General features: G+C 39.3%; 1 protein-coding gene across 2 annotated transcripts; it reads right to left on the bottom strand.

Annotated features, from left to right (window-relative positions):
* Positions 1 to 2,717: 2,717 nt before the first annotated feature.
* Positions 2,718 to 6,458, bottom strand: LOC126248893 (sulfiredoxin-1). 2 transcript variants are annotated; one of them, XM_049950363.1, is made up of 3 exons: positions 6,261 to 6,458; positions 5,076 to 5,236; positions 2,718 to 4,991 (listed from the first exon to the last, which is right to left on the bottom strand). In XM_049950363.1, exons 1-3 carry the CDS (start codon positions 6,379 to 6,381, stop codon positions 4,782 to 4,784), a joined length of 492 nt encoding a protein of 163 aa, XP_049806320.1. In that variant the 5' UTR covers positions 6,382 to 6,458; the 3' UTR covers positions 2,718 to 4,781. The 2 variants fall into 2 exon arrangements, with proteins under 2 accessions (XP_049806320.1, XP_049806321.1); XM_049950364.1 differs by lacking the exon at positions 6,261 to 6,458 and adding an exon at positions 5,345 to 5,594.
* Positions 6,459 to 12,405: the final 5,947 nt, after the last annotated feature.

Raw genomic sequence — 12,405 nt, 5'->3', positions numbered from 1 at the left:
TAATTGATGAGGAGGTACTGAACATATTGGGAAGAAAAGAAATTTGTGGCACAACCTGACTAGAAGAAAAGAAAGGATCGGTTGGTAGGAGACATTCTGAGACATCAACAAGGGAAATGGGGGGGGGGGGGGGGAGTAAAATTCACAGAGCGAGACCAAGAGATCAATACAATAATATGATTCAAAAGGATGTAGGTTGCAGTAGTTGCTTGAAGATGAAGAGACTTGAGACTTGTACAGGATAGAGTAGCATGGACAGCTGCAACAAACCAGTCTTCAGACTCAAGACCACAGCAACATGAAACACATAAACAAACACTATCAGTGTTTATTATTATTTAATAGTGAAACTCTGTTCAGTAGCTTCATTAGTTAGTTTGTATTTATGCTTATTCAATTACTTATGATTCTACACTATTATAGTCTTAATGTGACAAAGGCAGATAACATGCATCATTTAGTGTGTTGCCACATTTCAATAGTCAAATTAGAGAGAAATAGTATCAGCTGTCCTGCTGTATTGTTTTACTCAGGGATCTACCTTAATTATAACACACAAAGTGTTCTGCATTAGGACCCCTCCCTCATCATTGATTCATGGAATGATTCTTCTGGTCAGATATTCTGCTGATATTGCAGTATTTCTGCCACTCAGTGGTCATGTACACAAACAGCAGTGAACCATGTACACAGATTGGAAAAAAATATTATGCACAGCTACATAATATACCTTAGAACCACCTTCAGCAACCACAACAGGTATCATTCAGTTTCATTTTATTCGCAATAACTGTCCCAATTCTGAGGCACAAGCTAGAGTACCAGACCCTTAACTGTTTCACAGTACATACTGTAATGACTCTTTAAAATGCAAACAAGTAGAGTGACAGGGTCAGTGAAAGTGTTATTTCAGTTTCATCTGTGAAGTGCAAGACATCTACACCTATACTCTGCAAATCACCATGAGATGCATGGCAGAGGGTACGTCCCATTGTACCAGTTATTGTGGTTCCTTCCCATTCCATTCACATATGGAGCACAAGAAGAATGATTGTTTGAATGTGTCTGTGATTGCAGTAATTATTCTGATCTTATCCCCACGATCCCTATGTGATCGATACGTAGGTGGTAGTAGTATATTCCTAGTAATCATTTAACGCTGGTTCTTGAAACTTTGTTGATAGACTTTCTCAGGATGTATCTTCAAGAGTCTTCTAGTTCAGTTCTTCAGGATCTCGGTGGCTCTTTCCCATGGATCAAAGAAACCTGTGACCATTCATGCTGCCCTTCTCTGGATACAGTCACTATCCCCTGTTAGTCCTATTTGGTAAAGGTCTCCCACACTTCAGCAATATTCGGGAACTGATTACACAAGTAATTTGTGAGCAGTCTTCTTTGTAGACTGATTGCACTTCTTCAGTGTTCTACCAATAAACCGATGTCTACCACCTGCTTCACTCACAACTGAGTCTATGTGATCATTCATTCCACATCCCTACAAAGTGTTACACCCAGGTATTTGTACAATCTGGCAGATTCCAGCAGTGACTCATTGATATTATAGTCATAGGATACTACATTTTTTCATTTTGTGAAGTGCAAAATTTTACATTTCTGAACGTTTAGACCAAGTAGCAAATCTCTGCACCACGTAGAAATCTTATCAAGATCTGACTGAATATTTATGCAGCTTCTTTCAGATAGTGCTTCATTAAAGATAACTGCTTCATCCACAAAAAGCCTGATTATAATATTAATATTGTCTGTAAGGTCATTAATATACAATACGAACAGCAAGGGCCCCAACACACTTCTACATATAACGATGACTCTACATCCAAGATAACATGCTGTGTCCTCCCTACCAAAAGGTCCTCAATCCAGTCACAAATTTCACTTGATATCCCAAATGATTGCACTTTTGACAGTAAGCGTATGGGTGGTATTGAGTCAAATGCTTTTTGGAAATCAGTAAGTACTGCATCTACCTGACTGCCTTGATCTAAATCTTTCAGTATTTCATGTGAGAAAAGTGTCTGTATGTGTGGATGGGTATGTGTGTGTGTGCGAGTGTATACCTGTCCTTTTTTCCCCCTAAGGTAAGTCTTTCCGCTCCCGGGATTGGAATGACTCCTTACCCTCCCTTAAAACCCACATCCTTTCGTCTTTCCCTCTCCTTCCCTCTTTCCTGATGAGGCAACAGTTTGTTGCGAAAGCTTGAATTTTGTGTGTATATTTGTGTTTGTTTGTGTGTCTATCGACCTGCCAGCGCTATATATATATATATATATATATATATATATATATATATATATATGTTCAGCATGTAACCATGTTTAAAAATTAAGCTGTGATGTCTGCGTAAAATGAGGCGTTCCACATCAGTATAATTTACCATGCAAATAATCCATGGAACATGAACGTAACCGACTAATTAAATTTTGTGAGACTGACATTACAGTGAGAAATGGTTCACGTGAATAACTTAGTCTGAAAGTGCACTGGTGATCTTTTATGAGAACAGAGTTCAATATTTCACCTGCTTTAAGCTCTCTTTTTTTTTCTTCTACTTCTTCCTTCTATCCCTTTCATTATCCATCACAAAATTATAGCTCCCACCCCACACTTTTATTTGAAGAGGTTAAATTAAGAAAGATTTTGGAAGACAATATTTCACACAAAAATGAAACTACCAAAATAATATTGCATAAACTTAATATATTCACAAAATTTTACAGTTCACATGTTTAAAAACAGTACAGATAAACAATATCAAAAATAAAATCACCAGACACATAGTGAAATAAGATCTTTTTCTTTATAATGCCATGCCATATGTCATCTTTAATAATTACTTAGTGTTGAAGTTCAGCCTTACTACACAACATCAAGCATAAATATGCTAATGAATAAGTACAATTCTCCAATGCCAGAAATCTGACCATAAATGCATTTGATCTGCAGTTCTGAATGGGTAATATTCTTGGAATCATGAAAAGATAAATAATAATGATGAAACCACAATGACAGTGAACTAACACTCTTACATATTGGAATTTGAAACAATTAGAAAAAAATATATAATTATGTGGGAACAATTGACTCATTCTAGTTCCACCATCTTTCTTGATGGCTATCACCACTGAACTTAATGTCAAGTGTTTTTCTATACTCCCCATCAATGATGTATTGGTTCCACATCTCTATGCACTAGCATACAATTATAGATTACAGTATCCAAACATATTATTCAGAGATAGTAGCTTTGATTTGCTGCAATATTTTGGAGTGATTATGTCAGCAGGGGTGTTAATTGCAGTGCTAGTTGTACACAGTGAACCAACTATTAAATCTCAACTGGAGAATGTCTGACAAAAAATTAAGACTAAAACTGTATTGTATAGTTGAAACTTAGGTTTAAGATAAACCAGATCAACACAGCCAGTTACAATGTAGCTTGTATCTGACCAAGTTATCAATTATGTCAAAATTATGAAAAAAATATATGTATATGTATATAGACACACACCCATATACGATCACTAGAGAAAATAGATTTCAATGAGATATGTAATGCCTTAAAATAGTTTTAAAAATATAAATAAAGGTCAGTTAGGTATGAGCAGGCATTACACAAGAAATGAAAAATGGTACTCAGTACATACGCTTTCTCTCACAGCAACACAGTTTCCAAATAAATTAAGTGTTTCATACATAGCTGTCAGCAGTTACTATTTGACAGTGATAATACAGTACTTCGAAAAAAGTTTGTGGATTACAAAACATTTGATGCAACTAGACAACCAAGATTTTGCAAATGTTACACAGGTTGTCAATTTTATCAAACTTAAGCAGTTATTCCAATCATTGCAAATTTTCTCTTGCAGAGGCAAATAGAAAATATAAGTTCCAAATATCTCAATAAGTGTATAAAAATATATAATTCCTGATGAAACATCTCATTTCCTACTAAAATATAACATTAAAACTCAAATTTGATGAGTAAAAAGACTATTGCCCTTTGGGACATTCATTTCACTCTAGTACTGGAGAGCACTAAAAGTTTGTTTTTCACAATTGCAGGGCATGTCCCACTACTTTGCTTATGAGAAGACAACAGCAATATGAAATCTGTCAAAAAGAAATTCTAAAAACAAACTGCATGCTCTCATGTTTTCACTATAACAGAACCCACAGTCTCCACGTAATGTATCTTTCTTTAAGATGATGACAAGATCTAGTGAAAAATTAATATCAACCCCAAAGTATGTTTCTCAAACAAACAGAGAAACTAAACACACTCCTATCTAAAAAGTCACAGACTCTGTAAATCTATCAATTCTATTCCCGGTTTGGATTTATTTACCTAGTTGTACAACAGTAATAAAATTTTATATAAAAATTTAATAGAGTTACTTGCACTGGATCAAAATAGATTAACACATTTGTTTTATTTTGTTAAAGCATCAGTGACCCACAAAATATATTTGGAGTGTTGCAGTTATGTTTTCCATAAAATTTGAAGCTGTTCCCCACTGATTAACATACGCCCCTATATTTCACAACATGAAAATTATGGTTAAGTCATACTGGCAGGGATATATATTCTCTATAGACAACACAATCAAATGCTGCTCTAGCCAACAAACTAAAGTATCACAATACATTTTTACTATTAAAGCTTTGCAACCTTCAAATATGTTCCTCAAACTCAAATATGATCATATTAATCATTATGGACAAACCATAAACTTTCCCAACCTTATGGCTAAGTCTGTCAGTCATTGCAGTGCAGGAGTTGACCCACCAAGATAACATGCCAGTTCAGATACACTACTGGTAATCAATTTAGCCTTTATGGTGGGTCGCTTCAGTCTTGAATGTGCTGCGAACCGATGGCAACCTCCAAATGAGTAGTAGTAGTCTCCACCCATGCTTCCCTTCACCCAGAGAACATCTATTGGTGGTACTTCATGGCATCTTTTTGGATCCTGAAAAAAAATAATAAGTTCTTGAATTGCACAGAATATACTCTCACAAATGTTTAAAAAGTACTACTGTTACTTCCCACTTGCCTCCAGAGTTGCCATAATACTAGATACTTTTGCTTCATCAACTTCTAATGGAAAAGGTCGTATGAGCACACACATTGGAACATCGTACACTTCCTTTATTGAACGAGTGTGGATTGTATCATTATTCAATTCGTGTGTTTTATCCATATCTGCTGCTTCACCTAATAATAAAAGTTACTTGTTACTACAAAAATAAACTTTTTCCTCTAAATTATTCTACCAGGTCAGCCAGAACAGCGTGTTACATCATAAGAAATACCAAGTACTACCTGTTGCTACACTGCGACGACCTGTTTTCAAAACAAACTCTTTTAAAAACCGACACCGTAGCGACATTTAAAGATTTACCACCGTTAGCTTAAACACTTTACAGTCGGTTGTGGAACAACTTCGGAATTATAGTATAACTGCACGATATTCACGCTAACAGAACAGAGTGGCTTTTCCTCTGAGTCAACAATACGCCTTACGTCTTCCTGAACGATTGATGCTGTCATGTGCACATTACACAACTTCCTGCGAGAAATTCTCGAACCAAGGGTAAAATGTTTTCGCATACCAAATGAAATATATCAATAAATGTGCAGTTTCTTCTCAGAAAATGAAATAATAAAAAATATGGAGGTAAACAATGTATCTTAGAAAATTGTTGTAATCGTCGTACAATTTAATCTTCAGTATTTTACAATGAAAATAAAAAATAATAGTTTTTCTACAACGAGGGAGACAAGAAAAATAATACATTTAAATTCTGTCGATAATTTTGTATTACCGAGATAACGTTACTCTTTTGCTAAGACACTGAAAGCGAAGTCGCTGCTTAGCGGTTGCGACTGTGTAGTTATACTCTGTGTATGACGTTTGAGCATGGCGCCAAAATTTGCAAATGATATTCGCACACGCTTAATGTTCCGCACGATATTTAATTTGAATGCAAATCGTAAATACACTTAGGCTAAACGTAAGACTTGTACGCCCGAGGTCTAAGGTAAACTTCAATAATTCTGTTTTTTCTTCGTCGTGCGCGCCAATATAAGATAAACATAAAACTTCTGAAACCGGAATTCAAAACCACAAAACGGTCAAATGACTTTACGATACGGAAACATTCTTCAACAATGTTGTACTGATGTTAATGGAAACACTTATTCAATTTAGGATACACAATGAACACCTTATACCAACCGTCGAACCAATCTGAAAAGCTATTGCAGTCTTCTTTGAACGGATCATAACGCATTTTGCTAAGTGGTTCTTCAAACATCCAAGGCCTTTTACGTGAAGTCATTTCTGCTGCAACAGTCATACACGAGCGCACTTTGTAAGTTCGGATCACTGCGAGCTTACGCGCTTTGCTCAGCACACTTTCTACTGCAGCGTCTAACTACAACTGCAACAGCAGTCTTAAGTGGTGCTTTCTCGCAGGCAGCCGAGCATCAACGGAAACGCACGAGTCTTACTGGCGTCCCCGAGAGCTGTGCTACGCGTTTCGCACTTCCCGTATCAGCATTGATTAGTTCACAGCTACAAAGAAGACCATCCACAATGCCTCTTCCTGATTTTGAAGAGATTGTAATTAAAACTTAAATCGATGAAAAGATTATGTTAAATTTTTAATGCGAATAAATATTGCTACATCGATAGAAAACTTGAAACTTTAATTTACAGTCCGTTACGTAGATTTCTCTCTGTCGTAAGAATGAAACTTAATTAACAGCCAAACAAGACTTAGTAAACCTGAGAAACAGCGGACAATTTTTGAAAATAAGGTCTACTTCTACATCATACTCCACAAGCCACCTAACGGCGTGTGGCGAAGGGTACTTCTGGCACCATTCCACTTGCGAATGGTGCGTGGGAAGAGTGATTGTCTGTAACCCTGTGTATTAGTTCTGATTTCTCGAATTTTCTTGTCGTGATCATTTCGCAAGATGTATGCGGGGGGTAATACGTTGTCCGACTCTTGTCGGAAAGTACTCTCTCGAAATTTCGATAGCACATTTCTCCGTGATGGACTAAACGATCCTGTGACGAAACGAGCCGCTCCTCGTTGGATCTTATCTCTTTCCTCTATCAGTTCTACCCACTAAGGATCCCAGGTTGATGAAAAATACTCAAGAATGTCGAGCAAACGCCTTGTAAGTTACTTCCTATGAGTTAACATTGAATCTCAGGTTGGCCTATGCGGTTCCTGCTATATACTGATGAGCCCAAATATTATGACCTCTGCTCACCGTGAGGTTGAATGCCTCCTGGTGATGTTGGGCGCACGTGACGCAGTATGGAAAGAATGTAAGCGGAAGAGAGAAGTCATTATAGCGAATATACGGGGACGCAAATGCGGAAATCCACTGATATAAGCGGTTTTGACAAAGAGCACATAGTTGTGGCGCCGCGGCTGGAAACGAGAATCTCTGAAACGGCGAAGCTGGTCGCCAGTTGGCGTACTACTGTCATAAGCAACTATGAAAATTGTTTGAAGGATAGTGAAATAACGAGAAGGCTATATGGTTTTGCACGAGCGATCTGTGTCAGATCAGTGCAGAGTACAATTAAGAGCGACGTGTTAAGTCCTATCTGTAAGGAAGTCTAGAACCCAGTCACAAATCTGGTGCGATACTCGGTAAGCTTGTATTTTTTTCACTGTTTCGTTTACAATTTCATGAGTTCGTTTATGTGTGAGTCATGGCATTCGCATGCAATTTTCTTAGCATATCATACGAAATAGCCGGCCGCTGTGGCCGAGCGGTAGAGTAACTCTACATCGGAATACATATGCAGAGTGTTACAAAAAAGTGTCGAATTCTTTGAGATGTGGTAGTACTCATCGAAAGAAGAGTAATAAGTCTAGTAAACATGGGTCCGGAAATACATACTTTCTGCGATGAACACGTGTTTACAGGAGGCGTTCATCGTGACGTCCATTCATGATAATGCACGCCTCTGCCCTCCACCGTAAGGAAATACGCATCTCTTGAAGTATACCCGTCTGTTGTTGCACGCACGCACGCACGCACGCACGCACGCACGCACGCACTGAACACACGACCGTGTAATGTCCGTACATCGTTGATTGGGGTGGCGTTGACCAATTCCTTCAAGTGTCCACATAACCAAAAGTCTAGGGCAGAGATCGGGAACAGGACCGCGGACCGTATACGGACCGCGGAAGGTCGAACCTCGGACCGCCAAATATTCTTAAATACAGTCCGACGTCCAGCTAAGTATCCCGGCGCCTCGTTCGCACTAGGCTAGTAATTTAGTCGAGTACTGAGTAATTTAGTAACTAAACGTGTCTGAAAAACAAAAATTTAGTCCAGTAGATTAGCAAATCATATAGCCGAGTCGATACATTTCATTCTATTTTTCTCGGCGAGTAGCGCCTCCCACCACGCGTCACTGCTCACTCGTTCATTTGTTAAAGAAGTCCAAACCTGTCGTTTTAGTCAAAGAGAGCACAGTGGACGGTCGGTCTTTACTTCGTTTCGTCAATCGCGCGCAGGCCGCAGAGCAATTATTCATTTGTTTTACAATTTGTCGTGTGAAAAACCTTTCGTACATACATACCTACATTAATAATGGGTCCTAAAAAGCGAAAAGTGGACACTGAAAATAGGCGATTTTTCACTGAATGGACTGAACAATATTGTTTTACGCTGCCTGATAGGCCTCAAGCGGTTCCGGTTTGCTTAATATGTAATAAAACTGTCGCTGTTATTAAAAGTGGCAATTTAAACCGACACTATGAAACAACTCATCGGCAATTCCACAAAAACTTTCCTCTTGGCAGTGAGGCTCGTAAAGAAAAACTACAGGTAATATAATTCTATTAGATAATGTATAAATGTGATGTGTATAACTGCTTTGTAAACTTATCACGATAAAATTTAAATTACAGTAATATCTCACTTCTTACAAAAAAAGGCACGAAATTGCTGGTTCGCTGCATGAGTGAGCAAGAAAAATCGGCAGAAGTAGCGTTACGTGTGTGCTGAACACTTCATAAACACCAAAAACCATTTTCAGATTCTAAAATAATGAAAGAATGTATGTTGGAAGTAGCCTAGCCACTTTTTGAAGAAAAAAAGAATGTTGTCGCTGCAATTCAAAGTATTCCAATGTGGCAAGAAGTAATATAATAAGAACGGAAATTTCAGCTACTGACATTAAAAGCACTCTGCTTGAACTTTTGGAAAAGGCACCATGCTACGCCATTTCACCTGACGAATCATGTGACATTGTTGATGATGATGAACAAATATCTATTTTCGTGAGATTTTTCGACATTGAAAATAAGATATTCAGGGTAGAATTGCTCGCAATATTACCTTCGAAAGGTAACACTCGAGGAGAAGATTTATTCAAAGCTATTGACGAATTTATTAATAATTCCAATATTTGTTATGAGAAAATAGTGTCGCTTTCAACTGACGGCGCCCCAGAGATGATTGGCAAAGAAAAAGGAGTTTTAAAGAAAATCAGGGATCAGAATCCAGCTCTAATATCGTATCAGCGTATAATTCATCAGACTACCCTTAGTGGAAAACTCAGTGCACCACTGAAAAAAGTAATGGACAGCTTGGTGCAGTTGATTAATTTTATGAGATCTCATTCTTCTCTTCAACACCGAAAGTTCAAGAAGTTTCTTTCAGAATGTGATGCAGCGTATTCTGACTTATTGCAATACAACAATGTTCGTTAATTAAGTAAAGGTCAAGTTGTTGAACGTTTCTGGCTAATAAAGGAAGAAGTAACTTCCTTATTGCAAATCTTGGATACGCAGGGAGCAAAGAAGCACTTCAGAGTTCATAACAAACGAGCGCAATATGCTAGCTGTGGCTTTTCTGAAGAATATTCGGAAATATTTAAATGCGCTCAACATAGAGTTTCAAGGGAATGGGAAAGTAATATGTGATCTGATACAAAGCGTGTCTGCTTTTCGTCGTAAGCTGGATATTTTTGAAAAAGATATTGCAAGGCACGAATTTATTCATTTCCCAATAATTCTTGAGTTTAAAAAAAAGAACTCTGAAGAAGAAATTGCAGTGTTTGTAAGATTTCTGTCCGATCTAAGGGACGAATTTGCTAAAAGATTTCAAGACTTTCCATAAATTGGAAAGCTGTCTCAATTCCTAAAATTTCCTTATGAAGTTGATGCATCGGCAGAATGGACTGATGTGTGTGTGAAATCTTATGGGACTTAACTGCTAAGGTCATCAGTCCGTAAGCTTACACACTACTTAACCTAAATTATCCTAAGGACAAACACACACACCCATGCTCGAGGGAGGACTCGAACCTCCGCCGGGACCAGCCACACAATCCATGACTGCAGCGCCTAAGACCGCTCGGCTAATCCCGCGCGGCGAAGGGACTGATGTGACTGCTAACTTGTTCAGCATTTCAAAGTCTTCACTTCAAGCGGAGATAATCGACTTGCAAGAAGATATTTCTTTGCAAATGTATAAAACTGTAGCCACTGAAGAATTTTGGGGTAAACATGTTTCAGAAAAATATGAAAATTGTAAGAAAGTAGCTATCAATCTGCCTACTATGTTTGGTTCGACATATATATGCGGATCGTCGTTATCGAAAATGAATTTTTCGAACACATATCGGTCAAGGTTGACGGACGCTCACCTCGAAGACATACTTCGCATTTGCTGTACCCCTCGTACACCGAACTTCAAAAAACTGGCTCAAGTTTTGGAAACTAACTCGACTTGAAAACAAAATAAAAAACAGTACCTTTTAATTATTAGTTTTTTTCTGGACCTCCAAATCAAAAATGGTTCAAATGACTCTGAGCACTATGGGACTTAACATCTATGGGCATCAGTCCCCTAGAACTTAGAACTACTTAAACCTAACTAACCTAAGGACAGCACACAACACCCAGCCATCACGAGGCAGAGAAAATCCCTGACCCCGCCGGGAATCGAACCCGGGAACACGGGCGTGGGAAGCGAGAACGCTACCGCACGACCGCGAGATGCGGGCTCTGGACCTCCATAAAAAATTTTACACCGAATGCGGACCCCACTGAAAACTACTTGCCGACCCCTGGTCTAGGGCACTAAGGTCTGGGGAACGAGCAGGACAAGGTATGCCCAGTGTCGCCGTCCCCCCCCCCCCCCCCTCCCCTTCTCCACGCGACCAATCCAACGGTCCTGAAATGTCTGCATCCTATGTTCGCGCGCATTGTGACGAAAGTGTGCTTGTGTGCCATAATGCATAAGCCACATTTGTATTCGTTGCTGCATTGGACATCTTCCAGCAAGGTAGGCAATACATTAATGAGAAAGTCCATATAATGTGCCGCAGTTAACCGTTGTAGCAGCACGTATGGCCCTATTAATCTGTCGCCAAGTACGCATGCCCATACGTTGATTGAGAATCGGTGTTGATACCCTCTTTCCTAAATTGCTTGGGGATTTACATCTGTCCATACATGCCGGTTATGGAAATTCATAACACCACCTCTTGTGAACCCTGCCTCCTCGGTAGATAAAACCTTGGATGTGAACAGTGGAGCTGCGGGTCATAGAAATAGCTATTGACAGAACCGCCTTCTGCCAAGATGATCCTGTGGCCTTAGGGCCTGAAAGCGCTGTAGATGGTATGAGTACAGCAAACTTTCGTGAAGTACCATCCAGACTAGACAGTGACACACGCCTTCTGCTGCTGCTAATCGTCGCACACTGGTCCCAGGGGTTTCTTCCACCGAACGCAACACGTGCTATTCAATGTCAGGCATGTGGACTGTGCAGGGCCTTCCACTGTTCAGTCTTCCGAGGTGCAAGAGTACCTGTGTCCCTCGGACGCTGAAAAAATCTGTCGAATAGCTCACCACAGGGCACTATGCGCTGTCGATATTTTTCAGCGTAGAGGGCACGGGCTCGCAGGCTACGTTCATTTGCTAAACCATAACAGAAAATCGTATGCGTCACTTCACTCGTCGAGTAATAGGCTTCCATTGCTAACAAGTGGTGGAATAGAGGAAATGTATTTGTACTACACCATTTGTACGTACAAAAAGCGCAATAACAGGAAACACATGAGTGAATCCTCGCTTGGAAGATAGTAAAATGATACGTACCCAGGGTTGACTGTACTGTACAGTAAGGCACGCAAACACGACGACAACTAACATAGCCTACAACACGACTCGAACCACACAACCGACTGCAGACCACTAAATGGTAGGTAGAGTACTGTGAGTAAGACATCATAATACCCTGCCGACACATTTGACGGAGCGCCAATACAACCACTGTGCTAATATCCGCAACCAAGCGTCGCACAGCCCTTCCTACAAACACGTATTTAT

Source organism: Schistocerca nitens, chromosome 3, assembly GCF_023898315.1.
Source record: "Schistocerca nitens isolate TAMUIC-IGC-003100 chromosome 3, iqSchNite1.1, whole genome shotgun sequence".
Lineage (NCBI taxonomy): Eukaryota > Metazoa > Arthropoda > Insecta > Orthoptera > Acrididae > Schistocerca > Schistocerca nitens.
The sequence above is the reverse complement of the archived record's forward strand: the minus strand, read 5'-3'. Positions and strand labels throughout refer to the sequence as shown.

Coding starts and splice junctions, on each gene's coding strand:
- LOC126248893 (XM_049950363.1), bottom strand. CDS start 6,381: ATGACTGTTGCAGCAGAAATGACTTCACGTAAAAGGCCTTGGATGTTT. Junction 5,237..6,260: donor CTTTTCAGATTGGTTCGACG/GTTGGTATAAGG, acceptor TTTTATTATTAG/GTGAAGCAGCAGATATGGAT. Junction 4,992..5,075: donor GTATTATGGCAACTCTGGAG/GCAAGTGGGAAG, acceptor ATTTTTTTTCAG/GATCCAAAAAGATGCCATGA.